Genomic DNA, 18,112 nt, shown 5'->3' with positions numbered 1-18,112 from the left:
TTGTCAAAAGCCACTTCCACAGTCAACTAGGACCCAGGCCTGCTAGCAGGACAGTTTTGTGCTACATGCATGCCATAAAGCTGGATTGAAATGGTCACCAGATGGTAGGAAGTAGCACAGAACTGGTCCCATGCCAGCTCCATCATGAGTGAAGACTCTTTTTTAATCCAATCCATGCTATTAGGTCACTTTCATGACTGTGCTAGATACTGCGTAGAACAATGCCAAAACAATACTTTGCTTGGGGGTTGCTAGTAAGATGGACAGGACAATGGCGAAAGGACCAAACAGAGCTGCTTCATAGAAGTAGCAGTGAGAAGGGGTGGGGGTTTAACTGGCCACGGATGCGAAAAGAGATCCAAGAAAGGGGTTGCAGAAGGAGTGTGCTTTGAAGACGAACTAAACCAAGCCTAGACGGTTACAAAGCCTTCATGATTCTGTAGCCTTTCAACATGAGGTCAAAACATTTCGAGGTTTAGAAAAGGAGTTTAACTGATCAAGGCTTGTGCCTGAAATCTGTTTGCAAACCATAGAACAAGTGAAACGGTAATAAAGAAGAAGATTATTCCTCTGAGAATATGCAGAACGCCTTTCATTTACCATTGTGTAACCACAAGTAACCAACACACATCAGTCACCTTTTAGGAATTTAGATCCCACACACAGAAGGGCTGGATACCTTGTAATTCACATATGCTATATACTGAGTTCAACCCCATGCAGTGTTTGCAAATGAACCTCCTTTTACTGCCACTATTCATGTTGCTCTAATCTCCCAATCCTATGAATTCTGAGTAGCAGAGCTTTCCACATGACAACACATCTTGTCCCACACAAATCCTGTCATGCATAAACCCTTACCATGAAAGTCAAGCCATTTGTGTGTAGAGTTATCACACCAGCTGTCCAGGTTATCAATTGTTGACAAGTTAGCTCTACCCACAAATAAGCCAACTCATGCAAGAAGTGTATCTATATGTGGCAGGACCTCTAATTTGGTTAGAGCAGCCATTTTCAACCACTGTGCTGTGGCACACTGGTGTGCCGTGAATGGTCTTCAGGTGTGCTGCAGTAGTTTGGGGGAGGATTGTTTATTAGTAGGGCTATTGGGGAATGTGAGCCCCACCAACAGCATGGTGTGCCTTGTCAATTGTCAAAAAATCAATGGTGTGCCTTGACAGTTTTAGTACCTTGTCAGTGTGCTGTGAGATGAAAAAGGTTGAAAATCACTGGGTTAGAGGGTAGGAGGACAGAAAAGCTGATGAGCAGTTTATCCTTAAATGGAGTTTATTTGTCCAGTTTTGGAATGGCAAAGTACAAGAAAATATGCAGCCCTTTCGTTAGGTACAAGTACTTGTGATGTGCCTTCCCTGCAATCATTTTTAGCTACAGAGACACCAAGCACTGTTTGTGCTGTAACTATTGAGCCCTTAGGATCAAATATATGCGGCTTAAGTGCCCAACTATTTGCTTTGTGCCATGTAAAAAATTTAGCAGGTTCTTCATTTCTGTATAGGAGAAACAGCAGAAGCTTCTCTAAAGTCTTCAAACGTCTGTAATAATTTGTTTTCACATCTTGCTACGAAATTTTGTACTTACCATTCTCTCCACAATAATAATCTTTGGGCCCAGCTGCTTATGAATGGCAAAAATATGAATCAGTCTGAGAGTAAACACCATAAAATCAATAGCTAGTATTGTACGGCCATCCTGGAAGGCTGAATTAAACATTCTGTGGCAAGAAAACAATAAGAAAATGTGATTTGACTCCTTTCAGATCAATTGTAATCATTTTATTTGTAGGATAGTATATGGTAAATACTAAAAAGGGTTGTATCCTAAGAAGGTTAGTCATGCCTAACCTAAGCACCATGGAAATCATTAAGGCTGCTATCCTATCCACACTCACTTGGGAGTAAGCCCTATTGACTAAAATGGAATTTACCTCTGAGGCCGGGGTGCCCAAACCCCGGCCCTTGGGCCACATGAGGCCCTCGAGGCCTCTCAATGCAGCCCTCAGGAAGTCCCCAGTCTCCAATGAGACTCCGGCCCTCCAGAGATTTGCTGGAGCCCGCACTGGCTCAACGCAACTGCTTGCAGCGTGAGGACGACTGTTTGACCTCTCACATGAGCTGTGGGGTGAGTGATCCCTCCACTTCTTGCTGTTTCATGTCTGTGATGCAGTAGCGACAGCAAAGGAAAGGCCAGCCTTGCTTTGTGCAAGGCCTTTTATAGGCCTTGAGCTATTGCAAGACCTTCATTCATTCATATAGGTTTGTCTTTAATATATTCATTTATGTAAACTTATGTAAATTTATTCAAATTTTAAATGTAAATTAATTCTTTTTTTCCCTGGCCCCCGACACAGTGTCAGAGAGCTGATGTGGCCCTCCTGCCAAAAACTTTGGACACCCTTGCTCTGAGGAAACATGCGTAGGACTGGGCTCTGAGACAAACTAGTCAAGGGAATTTGACACCACTCCATGAGGACTAAATATCCATGAGGATACAGTGAGCAGGAATTGGAATAAGTACCAAGGAAAACATTCTTTTTCAATGAGTGAGTGTCTCATAGTAACCATTTCCAGAATAACACTAATCTTATCATTCACCACTTGTTTGGTCCCCATCCCCCCAAACTCTATACAAACTCTATTCTCTTCTATGGTTTTCATTGACTAAATGTTAATATCTTCAGGGGCTCTACAGTGCTTTCATTATGTCAACAACAAACTACAAAACTACTAGGGGAAACTATTTTCCCCTATTGACTGTTTTTCGAAGCCATGCATAATTCTGAAATGTTGACCTTTTTCACATTCACAGTTACAGTGCGGGTCTCATATCCCGGGTTATTTCATCATCTTTTCAAGAAATTTTTCTGTGAAATTGTATCCCTTGTTAGCTATGGCATCACATAAAAGAAATACACAAACAAACTCTTGAATTTGCAAACCTGCAGGTGACGCCAATTATGAACAAGAAGATGGCAACCATATCACACTTGTTCCAGTTATCTTCTACGTACAATTTGAATTTTTTCATTAAATTCATATCTTCATCAGTAAAGAAACTCTGTAAGTAAATGACAGTTGTGGTTGTGTTAAGCATTGACATAGCCTATCATTAACTTAATGTTGCAGGTTAACAAGAATGGACTAGGAGCATTGTGTCAGTAATACCCCTCCCCCCCCCCAAAGGCAGATTTTCAGCCCTATTCAGTGCCCAGTTCAATTCTTCTGTTTAAACAAGTTCAGTGTGATTTGGGACAAAATCAGTTTTAAATCCAACATTTTTTTTTTTTTTTGGAGGGGGGGGCTAGAAATTGAGATTCAAAGCTTCCCTCCAAATACAATTAAAAACCCAGAGCAATGAGGAGAGAAAATGAGGCTCCACAGGAGGGGGAGGGAGGAGCCTGGAAAAGATACCAACAAGCAATAAGGAAAAGACGCAAACAATGCAAAGGACATCACTTTATTTTCCAATAAAGAAATGGTTCAAAACCACCAGAACCCACTTTTTAAAATGGCAACAATTAAGACTGAAAAAAAAAAGTTTCACCTTACCAGCTGAAGCTTCCCTTTTTACCCTTTTCGTGGTGGATGGGGCGCTACCTTCTGGAGCAGGTATGCTCAATAGGTGGATCGCGATCTACCAGTAGATCACGAGGCAAAATGAGTAGATCGCAGAGTGCCGACGCCCCCCCTTCAGGTGCCTCTGGGAGGAAACGCCGGGAGTAAGGCCCATTGTATTCAATGGGGCTTACTCCCAGGTAAGTGTGGCTAGGATTGCAGCCTCACAGCCTAATCCTAGGCATGTCTACTCAGGAGTAAGTCCTGTTATACTCAGTGGGGCTCAAGGTACACCAACATACATTGTACACATAAATGTTATATGTTATGATGGCGCGAACATTGTAAAAAAAACTCTGGTAGATCTCCGGGCCTTGCTGGGTTTCAAAGTAGCTCTCGAGCCAAAAAAGTGTGAGCACCCCTGTTCTGGAGCATTCGTTGAGCTCCACATTCATCAAATCAGAACCATTCTGATGGCCTTGCATTCCCCTTCACCTGACTTTCAATATGAGCCAAGGAACATTTGCTTGCTCATGAGTAAATGCCAATATGGGCGCAATCCTAACCAAATTTCCAGCACTGACATAGCTGTGCCAATGTGGTGTGCACTGCATCTTGCACTGGGGAGGCAATCAAGGGGGCCTCCTCAAGGTAAGGGCATGTTTGTAACCTTAACTTGGGGCTGCATTGTGGCTAAGTCAGCGCTGGAAAGTTGGTTAGGATTGCACCCTACGTAGATTAGTTTTGCTTTCCATAGGGCTCAATACGTTCATCAGTTTGGAGGGAAGGACTTTCTTCTCAGGTGTGTTGGGGGGAGGCGGGTTTATTGGATTGGGACCATTCTGGTGGCACTGGATTCCTCTCACCATGCCCTTCGGAATGCACAAGGCAAGGTTGTTTACTCAAGAGTAAACAAACAGTGTGGCTCAGTTTTACTTTCCATAGGGCTACATGCATTTTCCTTCTCTGTTATCAGCTTGTCAGTTTCAGCTTTGTGAACCACCAAGTGGACCCACAGTTTGAGAAACCCTGCTCTAGCCCTTAAATTTTTTAATAGCTGAAGATACTTATTTGTTCATTATAAAATGCTTGTTTATACCATTAAGTTACTGACCTGTCGGATTTCTTCCAAGACCAGTGTGAAAACCCAAAAGTAAAGTATGATCTCAAGGATGGACGGACCTTCAGGTGGGGGTGGTTTAAAATTCACCAAGATGACGTAGGCAAACAGGAAGAGGAAGGCAAAGTACATGATGACATTTCCCATAAATACTGTGACAGGAGCAGTCCAGAATTTTTTCCATTGTGTACACACAAATGTTGCACATGCTACATTTTCAGAATCAATCTGTGTTTCCAATTTGTCATCTCCTCTGCCCCCCCAAAAAAAAATGCAAAACAAAAGCAAAAACAAATTTCATTACTAATGAGAATGAATCACTGAATCATTAGCATTTGTCTCAACAGCAGGTCGTAAAGCGATGTTATAGTTTGATTGTGAGCTGCATGGATTGACTAGTCCAGGTTGCCCAATCCCCAGCCATTTGCAGCCCTTGGGGACCCCCAATCCAGCCCGCGGGGAATCTCCAGTCTCCAATGAGCCTCTGGCCCTCCAAAGACTTGCTGGAGCCTGAACTGGCCCAACGCAACAGCCAACTGTTTGCCCTCTCACACAAGCTGCGGGCCAAGGGCTCCCTCCGCTGTTTGCTGTTACATGTCTGTGAAGCAGTAGCAGCAAAGGAAAGGCCAGCCCTGCTTTGCGCAAGGCCTTGAGCTATCGTGAGGCCTTCATTCATTTGAATATGTTCCATCTCTAATACAGTCAATTATGTAAATTTATGTAAATTTATTCTAATTTTAAATGTAAATTTATTCTTTTTTCCCAGCCCCCAATACAAGGGTATTGGAGATATAATGTGGCCCTCCTGCCAAAAAGTTTGGGCACCCCTGGACTAGTCACTAGGACAGTATCTTCAAACAGAGACAAGTTTCCTATCAAAGAATGTACAGAAAATTCTCTTTTTCCAAATTCTTTAGCATAAATTGTTACCTAAACTTAGCTATTCAGATTTGTAATTTATTTTCACATGTACAGCTTCATAATCTCAACAAAGACAGTATAGTAACTCTTTGTTTTATCTGTTGTCTAATCAAAGCAGGAAGAATATTCAGTACAACTTTTAGGAAAATATTCTGGCTTCACTGAAATTAATTCTCAAACTCCAACCGATTCCAGTCATAGTCTGAACACATCAACCATTGTTTCCCCGATTGCTAATCATACAGACGCAGTCTGTTGAAGGATGAGTTCGTGTGAATCACCTATCAAAAATGATCCATGGCATCATAATGGCTCAATGGGATTTAGGTTCCAACATAAGACAATGAAAGTATCTATGGATTCTATCTGTGTCATTCTGAACATGGAAGTGAATTGGGAATCCTTTAACCACTTGGTAACAAGATCTAAACAAGTCAGATTTCACATGTCCATGAAAAGTGGCTTTACCACATTCTGCTCACTGACAGACCAATCCTGAGCTGCCCGGGGCGCGCAGCTGCAGCAACGCCGAAAACGGAAGCCCCGCAATGGGGCTACTCGTTTCAGGGAAGAGCGTTCATGTTAGGCGGCGAGCCCTGCATGAACGCTTTGGATCTGGTGGAGCGGAGCCCCACTGGTCCTGCCTCTCTGCCTCTCCGCTTCCACACCCCCAGCACACCTCCTGCCTCACCATCACACCTCCTCCCTGTCATGAATAACTACATGTTAGGCCTAGGTTGGCATGTGAAGCCTGAACCAAACTAAGACAGTGTAACTGAGAAGTTACTAGCAGTTCCCAGCTGCAGGAATGTGAGTAAATAAACAAAAGGATTTGTTGTCTCCTTTGCTGGCCAGGAAGGACAGATAACAAGAATTACAACCAATTGGAATGTTTAGCACCTTCGCAGACAGAGAGGCGCCTTATCAAGGGTGATTGAGTGCAGCTGTGGATCTCCAGTTGGGAGGGGTAAGAACTATGAGGGGTTAGCAACCAGGCCAACTTCGAGAAGGTTCTGTTCCTCAAGGGTTCTGATTGGACAGTCTAATAAGTATGAAGTCACCTCAGTACTATTAGCATAGGAAGTATAATAATGAGTGCCCAGGGGGTGTGAGGGGTTCCTTCTTGGAGAGAGTTTTGGGTGAAACACCCTGCACGCGTGTGAGCTCCATTGTCCATCATGGGCACCTGGCCCCATAAGTAGCCCTGGAGCTAAGAGATCTACAAGAGTAACTGACCCAGGTGAGAGATAGGTATTGAGATAGCCAGCTAGCTTTATTATTTTATTGCTGATATGCTTCCTAGATGTTTATGTCTCTAGCATTTGCTGCCTTATTGTAGAGTGTGTAACCTTATGTACTTAATAAACTAAAATATCTTTTACTAAGTTGTTTCACTGTCTGTTGGGGACAAAGGTTCAGAATCCTGCCTAGCCGTTCCGCAACCTACCAAGTGCTTGTTGAGGTCTAGTAACTTGAGGACTGAGGCTTTAATTGGAGAAAGAGCTCGGTGCCTGCAAGGGATAGAATTAAGCCTAGAGGACCTGGACTGAGGCACTGGCACAAACAGGGTGGTGGTAGTACTACTGGGCAAGGGGCCTTGAGGGTTTTAAGGTTCGAAAACTAAGAACCCTAAGCCCCCAAACCCCCCTTTGTATATGACACTCCCCACCCTCTCTTCACTCTCCACCAGACTCCTCCCTCCCTGTCACACCTCTGCCTCTCCCCCCGTCCCCACTTTCCACAGCTTGGCGGTCCATGAGACTGCCGAGTGGCAGAGGCTGTGTGCCTGCCAGGTTCTAGCCTGGCACTAGCCCAGCACCAGCCAACGCTGGGCTAGTACAGGCAGTTAGCCCAGTGGTTTAGGCTGCAATCCGAAACACACTTTCCTGGGAGTGAGCCCCATTAAACACAATGGGACTTATTACTGAATAGACATGCATAGGACTGTGCCCTAAATCTCACTGATCTAAATGAAATTTCATGCCAGTAAATATTTGTATGATTACATCCCAAGTTTTCTTCAAACCCTGACTGTTCAAACAGAATGATGTTGTGGAGGAACTCTTGATGACTGAACTTGTGTAACTCTGGCTCTGCCTTTGCATTGTCTTGTGGAGAGGGCTTCTTTAGGGCTTCTTCTTGCTTCCTAACTAAAGCCTAAAGAGCACTGGGTTCCATTCCAAATGAAGTAAGCCACTCTGAAAAAGTCACTGTTCCTATTAACATTCTATACTCAATTTTTATAGTACTGGCAGCATTGATCTGGGTACCATTATGAATAAACAATTACTCAAGCTGCCCTTTGAATCTGAGTTTCTCCCAGCCAGATGCTAATGTCAAGAAACACCTTTTTTCTTGCTTTGTTTGAATGCTTCCAAATTACATTAACTTGTGATCTTACCTATCCACTTCCATGGGAAAAAGCAATGACTTTTCTGTATCCAGGCTGTCAAGCTCTTTAAATGATTCTGACTTGTTCATGGATTGTGTTTCCTCACTGTAAAGAAACAGATTTGCTGAAAGATATTGGAAAAGCAGTTTTTCACTACTGAGGTGAGATGAGATTTTCACTGTTGAGGGGCAATCCACCATCTCCCTTGGTAATCTGTTCCACTGCCAAACTGCTCTTACCATCAAGAATTTCTTCCTGATATCCAATTGGAATCTCCTGTCTTGCCGTTTGTAACCACTGGATGTGGTTCTACTCTCAGAGGCAGTTGACAGCAAATTTGTCCCTTTTTCCACATGACAGCCCTTCAGGTATTTGAAGAGCACTATCATATCCCCTCTCAGTCTTTCTTCTCCAGGCTAAATATACCAAGTTCCCTCAACTTTTCCTTGTAGGGCTTTTTCTCCACTCCTCTGATCATCCTCGTTCACACTTCTCTGAACCAAACTCCAGTTTGGATGCATCTTTCCTAAAGTGAGGTGCCTAGAATTTGATAAAGTACTCCAGGTGAGGTCTGATCAATGCGGTGTAAAGTGGTACCACTACCTCTCACAACTTGAAAGCTACAAGCAGGCTTAAATTGCATTAGTTTCCTTTGCAGTTGCATCACACTGCTGACTCATGTTCATCTTGTGATCCACTGCAACTTCAAGATCCATCTCACATGTTGTGCTGCCAAGCCAGGTATCTCCCATTATATACTTGCGTCTTTGGTTATTTTTGCCTAAGTGCAGAACCTTCAATTGTCTCTTTGAACTTCATCTTATTCAGAGCCCAATCCTGAGCTCTTCAGTGCCGGTGGTACAAGTGTACCGCTGGTGCTGGATGTTGCAAATGTGTCATAAAGCATGTTTATGGCACCCTAGGAGTAGGGAATGCCAGTACCAGTTGGCTCTGAACCCCAGTACAGCGGGGACAGTTGGCCAGCGCTCCTGCAGCACAGGCCAGCGGTAAGGCTTTCTGAGGCTGGGGGAGGCAGGGAGTGAGCGGAATGGGCTGGAGGGAAGGGAGGATCAGGCCTGGGACAGGATGAGACCGGCAGAGAATGCCTCTGCCAGAGACTATGCTTCAAGTCAGGCTAAAAAGCCCAGCACAGAGCTCCTCCAGTCGGAGCCAGCAAAATAACCCATGCAGAGTGAAGGAGACCAATTGCAGGGCCTGCACCCGTACTAGGCGGAAAGGCACAAATGTCCCCTTCCTCTGAAGAGACCTCCAGTAGCTACCGCAGCACTCACAGGAAGCAGTGGTAGCCATTTTGACACTACTGCTCATCCGGGCACCAGGCAGCTTAGGATGGGGCTGCCCTTCAGCCCAGTATTCCATTCTGTTGGGGTCTTCCTGGATGATTCTACTGTCTTCTCTTGTGTTCACTACTCCTCCAGGTTTGGTATCATCCACAATTTGATGAGGCCTCCTCATATCCCTTCATCCAAATCACTGATGATGTGGAAGAGAACTGAGCATAAGACACAGCCCTGGGGCACTCCACTTGAAACTCTCCTTCAGGTTGACGCAAAGCCATTGACGAGCACCCTTTTTGTATGCTCTTCCAACCGGTTGTGAATCCACCTACCGATTGTACCAGCCTATATTTTACCCTCTTGCTGATTAAGATGTCAGGGGGAACCTTGTCAAATGCCTTACTGATGTCAAGATAAATTATATCCATAGCATTTCCACTGCCCATTAAACTTGTAATCTTATCAAAAAAGGAAATGAGATTTGTCTGCCAAGATTTATTTTTAACAAATTCATACAACTAAGCTAAGTTAGTGTAACCTATTTTTGCATATTCTTGAACTCGTAGAGGGAAAGAGCAGAAATAATAAATAATAATAATACAGGTATTTATATACCGCCTTTCTTGGTCTTTATTCAAGACTTTATTCAAGGCAGTTTACATAGGCAGGCTGATTAAATCGCCGTAGGGATTTTTACAATTGAAAGAAGGTTCTATCTTTCAAGAACCACAACAGTCCAGTTGTTTCACTCTGATCTGGTTTCACATTCTAGCCTCCATCCTCCCACACTCAGAGCAGATGGAATAATTCGGCTCAGCTTGTCAGCTGCTTCAAGGTCGCACGGTGCCGGTGGCCTCAAACTGACGACCTTGTGGATGTTATCTTCAGGCAAATGGAGGCTCTACCCTCTAGACCAGACCATCCAGAACTGGATGTGCTGCCTCATTCCTGCTCCTGGCCACCACATGTTCCTTTAAAGGTCATACTTGATTCTATGCATGTACAACTATACACATATAGCTTTCTTTTCATATGTTTGGGAACTTTGGGTTTCCCCTGCTATGCATTCAAAGAAGGGCTTTTATGCCAATAATCTCTGCTAATTGGCCAAAGAGGCATGGTTGAAAGTGGTGCCTCTTTATTAAATGTCCTCTTATATATAGCAGGGGGGGAGCAATCTTGTAGCTCTTGGCTGTGTCCCTTACTTCATCTTTTTTCTTTTTCTTTTTTAGACTGTAAGCCCTTTAGGGACAGGGTACCATTAATAAAATTGATTTATTTTGCTATGTAAATTACTTTGGGTACAACAATCCTAGCATGTGCTAGAACAGGCAGGCAGTCTGGTCTGTGCTGAATCCAGGGCAAGGTAGGTGCTAGGGGTGCAACTTGGAATAAAGGGATCTTATTCCCCTTACCCTGTGTCATGCACCAGACAGCCCTATGGTGCTTCTAGAATCTGTACCCACAATTTTGCGGGCACAAATCTGAGCAGTCCATATAAAGCTACTCAACCCAGGGACACGGATTACTATCCAGCCTGCACTGCTGCAGCCGGTCCCCCCCCCGACCCAATCTGCCTCCCTTGAGCCTGCTGGGGGGGGGGGTTGGATTGTGCTCTCTGTAAACTACTTCTAGTTGAAAGGTAATACATAAATATTTTTAATAATAATAATAATTTCCTTTGGGTAACATGTAAAATGGCAGGAAAGTAAAGGATTTACTTTCCCCCACATCCTGATCCAAATTGAGGCCCCCACTACTGCTATTTTAAAGTGAAGAGGAGTTTAAACTTGATGAAGATGCATTTATCGCTATGTTTAGTTTCTTACATTTTATGACATCTGTTTGAATTCCTTTACATGTTCTCTATATAAGGAAGCAAACCTAATTTCATATATGCTTCTTTCTTTTAATTTTATAGGGCTTTTAGGTCATGGCAGGAACATATATGCTACCATCGATTCAACATTTTTAATACCTATACCATGTTTTTCATTACCTTTTCTTTTCTGAATCTCTTTACGCAAAGCAACACAACGGTTCGTACCTGAATGATATCAAGTTGGTATAGATCAAGAGAGGACACCAAAATCCACAGATTAGCTTCAAGATTGGAGTGGATGTTGACATATCTCCCCACCAAATTTTTGTCAGAAAAGCCTGAAATTTAGAGGAGTAAAATGCAGAGAGAAAATGAGAAAGAGGATATGATTAAATTTTCACCCCCCACCACCATTTTTAAAATGGTTTCCTATGGAACTTATGATGGGAAAGAGACATCTTAAACTATGAATGGTTAGGTCTTAAGGAGTCCTGCAAGGAACTGATATGATACTGTATTTCACTATGTTTTTTATTTAAGTCATGTTTGAGATCCCCTGGGTTGAGTTTTAACCCTGAGCTTTAAGACAGTGACATGACTACCATTTATGCATACACTTCCATAGAATATATATGCTATGCTATCTTCTCAGTTGCTCTGTGTGCTGATGTTCTGTGCTGCCCTTCATTACATTTTAAATTAAATAAATACCTCTCTCTTGTTTCAGAAGCCAGAATTCTAATATCCTCCTTATGTTCCGAAAATGTAAATAAGCCACCCTAATTGTGGACTCTATATACTTAGAGAAGGCTATTTACGCCCCTTATTCTCAAACTGAAATGAGCATTTGCAATCCCTTCAAAAGTACAGTTTGATTCTGACTCACCTGCACTCCATCATGTGCAAAGAAAGACTTGGTGTCTGCTTCCTTAGCTAAGTGGAGACAAGTGGTTTTGCTCCAGTACTGGTTTCTCCTCACCAGCAAAGCAAAAGCTCGATCCTCACTATTGTGGTAGCATTCGCTGAACAATTCTTCCAGATGTGAAGATTCCAGAAAATAGAATGTGTGCACATGTGTGGGACACAAAATAATACATAATTAAAACTAGTTTTAAGTTAAGATGTTTACCCAGGTAGCTTAGGAAAATCAACATGTTCTTTGACATGTTTCCTTGGTTATATATGATGATGCAGCTGTGCCAATGGGGTGTGAGCTGCATCCTGTGGTGGTGGCGGGGACAGTCACAGATGCCTTCTCAAAGTAACATTTGTTCCCTTACCTTGGGGCTGCATAGGCACTGGAAGGTTGGATAGGTTGGGCCCTGACTGACCCTTGGGAGATCCTACTTCTTGGAGGAGAGGAAATTGTGTGAAAACATATATTAATGATTGCTTTCTTTGGAGCGATATTTCATTCATGTATAAGCACTGGAAGCCACATGGAAGAAGCAGGTTGAATTGATTAAAAAAACAGAAACTATTAATCCAAGCTATTGATCAAACATCAAAGATGATTTCAAGTTTGAAATCTGCCTAGCTGTGCGTTTCAAAAATAACTTTCACACACTTCTTTGTTTCTTGATTTATTTTATGGAGGAAGTTCTCAAAATATTTGCATTCCAGCCTGGACAATAGAAGGAAATAATGCACATCTTGTGCGAGGGGTTTCTCTGCTGTGAGGGTCTAAAAGGATACAGCGGAAACAGCAGGGACTAGGCCAGAGGTGGAAGAGATCAGATGGGCAGCTACCACATCCCTCAAGTGGCAATCATGTGCACACATCCTTGACAGTAAAGTCTTCCTGAATTCAGAGAAATCACTTCTGAATAAACCTGCATAGGACCGTACTGTTAAACTCAAAAAGGAGTCTCTGTCTCTGTCTCTCTGTCTCTCTGTCTCTCTGTCTCTCTCTCTCACACACACACACACACACACACACACACACACACACATACACACACTCACTCACTCACTCACTCACTCACTCACTGTTCACTACCACAATTCCCTGCTGTTTGTGTCACACTGGATGTGACCCACAACATGTAAGTGAACCTGCCAGTTTTTGTTTTATTTTAGTAAACCATGCATAGGGGACAGGGGCAATGGTGGGCTTTAGTGCTTAGCCTCCACCCGTTCCAAAATTGTGGGTGACGTGTTCCCATTGCTCTTGGAAGTTATCATTTCTACAAGCCAGATGACGGATTTCTCTCACCAGGTTGCCAGCATGACTTTCAACGTTTGGCAAGGCATATGCTGCTTACCCACAGCAAGCTGCTCGTATTTTGCTTCTTTCATTAGACGGACAACTTCAGCTTCTGTCTCCAGGTGGGACATCTCGCGGAGGATTTTGCAAGCTGCCAAGGCTGCAGCTACACCTTCCTGACCCTGAAAATCCCCAACACAAAATCACTCAATGTCTTTGGACCTAAAAGATCTAACATAGAAAAAATGTTCCCTTAAGTCTCAGTTTGCATTGTTTTTTCCTGTTTCCCAACTACACATTCAGTAGTCTGCATCTTTCTGAACAGTACTGTATATGCTTAGCCATAAGTGCTGAAAACTACTTATTAGAGCCATCTAGACTTTTGGGGAGAATTCTAAGAACATAAGAAGAGCCCTGCTGGATCAGGCCAAGAGCCCATCTAGTCTAACTTCCTGTATCTCACAGTGATCCACCAAATGCCTGAAGGAGCACACAAGACAACAGACACAACCTGCGTCCTGCTACCCTCCCCTGCATCTGGCAATCAGAGGCAGCCTGCCTCTAAAACCAAGAGCTTGCACATACCTACTATGACTTGTAACCCGTAATGAACTTCTCCAGAAATTTGTCCAATCCCCCCTTAAAGGCATCCAGGTAAGATGCCATCACTACTTCCTGTGACAAAGAGTTCCACAGACTAATTACACACTGGGTAAAGAAATATTTTCTTCTTCTGTCCTAACTCTCCCAACACTCAACATTCATGGATGGCCCCTGGTTCTGGTGTTATGTGAGAGGGAAAAGAGCGTCTCTCTATCCACTCTGTCCATCCCCTGCATGATTTTGTATTCTCTTTTGGGGGGAGGGGGGAATGATTGGAGTCTCAGCTGTTTATGTTAAAAATTGTCTCTGGTTAGGAATAGTTTAACAAAAACTTATTCATATTTCGTTTTCATTCCTAAATTGTTGTGATCAAGGGTCCCTGACACAGGGCACTATTTTTATTAACAATTACAATGATGAAGTTGCTATTCTCTTCCATTCTGGCTTTAACAGTCTCCTGGAGGATTTTGTTTCTCCTGCAATTACGCCTCTCAGTTGTCTTCAGCTGCTGCTCTGATAGACGCAAGTGCCCAAGCTGTGCAATGGTTAGTCTCACACCGATCCCACTTTCCCAGTTAAGAACCTTTCTGTGACATGCCAGAAGTAGCAGTGCTTCCCTTTAATGTCAAGAAACAGAATGCCTTGTTCATGTTGCTCCTTAATTGTGGGAAAGGATTTCTTGCTTAACTCTCATATGGTGACCCTTCCCCCCTCAGTTAGAAGGAAGGGCACTCTACCCATGGCTGATCTCAGGAAGAATGAAAGCTTTGGTGTTCCTCTTTCCCAGTTGGACTTTTGATTCTTCACTCTCACTCTCTATGGACTGTGCCTGGTCCCAAGTGTGTGGGAACAAGGGATGAACTAAAAGGCTTCACATCTCCCCAAGCAGCAAACTGCATCTTCTCTCTTGCCCTTTTCAGGCTGCAGCAATGGAGAGAAAATGTGTTTCCTGAGCTAGACCAAACCTGATGTGAGACATCCACAGTCTCCCATTTAAAAAATTATATATAGATATATAGAGATATAAATAACAATGATCAGGGAAGTCTCTATTTGGATTGCAGCTGCTGCACTGGAAGAATAATGTTTAATCCTTTTCTAATCCAAATTCGCTCACCACAAATTTGTGGTTGGCTCCACAAGGGAAAGCAGGAAAGTGAAAATACATTTGTAAAACCCAGCATTGCACTTTGACACTTACCATAGCCCAGAAGTAGTATGCCATCTTGTGTCGATTCTGAAGTACTGCCCATAAAAATAAATCTCGCCAAGGATTTTCACTTTTCTGATTCATATCTAAAGGAACCGGCAACCTTTTTGCATTTATTTTATCCTAAACAAAAGCAAATTATAATATTATTTATATATTTAATGTTTAATAATAGTTATATGTTATTTATATGCAGAAAAGCATTATGCTCCAAACTATTATATACATTGAGGAACCAATCCTGTCTCTGGCCAGTCCATTGCACACAGTGCTCACTGCATGCAATGGTGTGGGGGGGGGGATGGGACAGGATGACCAGACAGTCCAAGAAAGGTAAGTAAAAAAGTTTTTACTTCTCCATAGGCCACCTGGTCTCCAGTGGGTCTCTTTAGACCTCTGCCAGCTATTTCTTTGGTGTAAGGGCAGGAGGTCTGGCTCAGCTGGTAGAGCTGCTGCCTTGTATGCCTGAAGATCTAAGGCTGCCAGTTCAAAACAACTGGAAGTGCCCGAGAACTGACAACATGCTGATGTACTGATGAGCTGACCCTCGGTGGCAGAGAGCAGTTGCCATCAAGTGGAGGATGGGAGGTGAAGGGCCAGAGAGAGGCCAGACCGGGAAGGAATCCAGCTGGAAGGAGGAGTTCTATGAAAGACTAGAACTATTCCATTGTAAAAAATCCCTACGGGGGTTTAGAACAGCCTGCCTATGTAAACCGCCTTGGATTAAAGTCTGAGGAGAAATCTGACGACCAAAGAAAGGCGGTATATAAATACCTGTATAAACAAATAAATAAATAAGTCAGAGAAGAGTTGGGGCATGTGGGGACAGGAAAAGGGGGATAGGATCATGGCATGTGATGGCTACTGCAGATAAGCTCATCCCCACCCCCCAAATCACCTGCAGCTCAGCCTGCTCTCACCCTGAACTACCCATGATTCTGCTCCCCCCAACTGCTGACATACCACCAGCAGCACAGAACAGAGAAGATTTAGTGGAGTACTATCTTCTTACATAGGCCTCCAGGCATTAACCCTGGTGGCCATGGCACAGAGCAACCTTTGCGCAGATTCAGCTGCAGGAGTGCCAGATCACATTTTCCAAAAACAGACACTCTCCCTGCTTCACTGCTAATTCATGGAATCCAGTATGAGCTTCCTTACCATCACTACTACAGTTTTCTCTATATTCCATTTTTTAATTTGTTGACTTGTTTAATTTGTTAAACTTGTTTTTTAAAAATATTGTATAAAATAATAAATGAAGAGCTCTGCATTCTTCAACAGATGAGCACACAGAATTGCCCCTTGTGAGGAAGTAAACTGGGATGTCCCAAGAAAAGACATAGCATACACACAGAGCTCCGGATCAGGATAACTGAGAGTACTCTAGTATTCTCTGTTCCATGTAGCAGTCATCTAAAATAGGAGGTAAATCTTTTAAAATAAAAGTTGCTCTTTCTATTTGGGAATATTTGGCAAACTCCTGTATAACTGCATGTGTTATATTCCTTTATAGGGAAATACATTTCTAATGCAGGTAAATGTTATGCTCCCCATAGTGACTCTCATCCAGGGAGCATGGATGGAGCACTAATATCTGTTAGGAGCCAAATTGCTGTTAGGTCAATTCCAACAGCAAAACCTGATCTCTCAGGTCCAGCTTCCTTTAATAAGCCTCTTGCATTTTTTCTTTTCTTTTTCTTCCAGGACTATGTGATAATTTATTCACCGTTGCTACTGAATTAAAGGGCTGCTGTATCCTAGATACAAACTAATAGGTATGAGAACACCCTGTATGAGTTATTGTGCAAAGAAACCACAATTAACCATATGACCCGGTTGTCTGTTACATCAGATTCTATTGGCAAAAAGAGTGCACTTTTCAGCGGGTACTAATTAATGATGTTTTTCATTAAAATTCAGGCAAGTCTTCACAAAGCCTAGTATGCCAAAGCAAGGATACTGCTTTAAAAATGGAAGAAAAGGATTTACAGCATAGTTCCAAGCATATTTACTCAGAACTAATCACCTTGCACTTGGGTTGCACCGTAGGGGAGCATACAGTCTCCAAGAAAGCTTAAAAGAGAATACTGTACACAGAACATGATAGGCATGGACTGGAGATTTGTGCCATCACAGGAAAATATCCAATAAGTAACCATGACATTTGTACAACCATATTCCATGGCAAATATAACAACTCAGGGCGCAATCCCAACCCCCAGGTTAGGCCAGTGAAAGTCACTTGTGCTGACCCAGGGGTGTTGCAAATGTACTATAAGGCACATTCGTGTCAACTTAAGAGTCAGGTTGGCCTGCACGAGGAGTTGCGCTGGCTTCCCCAAACTGGATCCAGGCCTGGCATGGTAAGATTGTGTCGGCAGAGCTTGGCCAATGCAGGGGTCTGGGGAGGCGTGGGGAGGGTGGGGAGGAGGTGTTCCAGGGCAGGGGCAGCAGCAGGTGTTCCCAAGGGCAGGCAAGTGGGGAGTGGCCCACTGCCCAGCAGCTTGCCTGGACCACCGAGTGGCACGGAGAAAGGCAGGGAGGAAGCGTTCTGGAGCAGGGAGGAGGCATGGTGAGGAGAGAGACTGGGGGGGGGGCAGAATCAGCAGAGCTCAGTTCCACTAGATCCAGAGCCCCGTGTCAGGCCGCGTGGCCCGACACAGGACTCCTTGATTCTTCGCCAGCTAAAGAGCTGCTGCAGAATTGAGTGGCTCCATTGCAGGGCTACTTCCCTTACCCAGGGGAAGGGGACGAAAGTCCCCTTCCCCTGAAGAACCAGCAGCAGCTCTTTAGGATGCCACAGCAGCCATTTTCGGCACCACAGCAGTGCTATGTGCTGGGAAGCTCAGGATTGGGCTGTAAGTGCCTTAAAGGTGAGGGTTTTTTGCCTTTTTTTTTTTTTTTAAGCAGAAGCTTGCCCAGAGGCCTGCTCAGACTGAACGGTTTAAGTTTCTCTCAGGTAAGA

The 18,112-nt window shown here is 43.6% G+C and overlaps 1 protein-coding gene across 1 annotated transcript in view; it reads right to left on the bottom strand.

The window, feature by feature from the left end:
* Positions 1-18,112, bottom strand: part of TRPM5 (transient receptor potential cation channel subfamily M member 5) — a 64,572-nt gene that overhangs the window by 7,857 nt on the left and 38,603 nt on the right. Inside the window, exons 14-21 of the mRNA XM_066619444.1 lie at positions 15,136-15,267; positions 13,390-13,513; positions 12,012-12,157; positions 11,351-11,463; positions 8,015-8,110; positions 4,687-4,945; positions 2,957-3,075; positions 1,600-1,732 (exon numbers count right to left, since the gene is read on the bottom strand). Of these exons, the coding sequence (XP_066475541.1) occupies positions 1,600-1,732; positions 2,957-3,075; positions 4,687-4,945; positions 8,015-8,110; positions 11,351-11,463; positions 12,012-12,157; positions 13,390-13,513; positions 15,136-15,267 (1,122 nt within the window). The remainder of the gene's footprint in view (positions 1-1,599; positions 1,733-2,956; positions 3,076-4,686; positions 4,946-8,014; positions 8,111-11,350; positions 11,464-12,011; positions 12,158-13,389; positions 13,514-15,135; positions 15,268-18,112) is intronic.

This window comes from Tiliqua scincoides, chromosome 1 (genome assembly GCF_035046505.1).
Source record: "Tiliqua scincoides isolate rTilSci1 chromosome 1, rTilSci1.hap2, whole genome shotgun sequence".
NCBI lineage: Eukaryota > Metazoa > Chordata > Lepidosauria > Squamata > Scincidae > Tiliqua > Tiliqua scincoides.
Note: the sequence above shows the minus strand (reverse complement) of the source record. Positions and strands in the feature narration are given on the sequence as shown.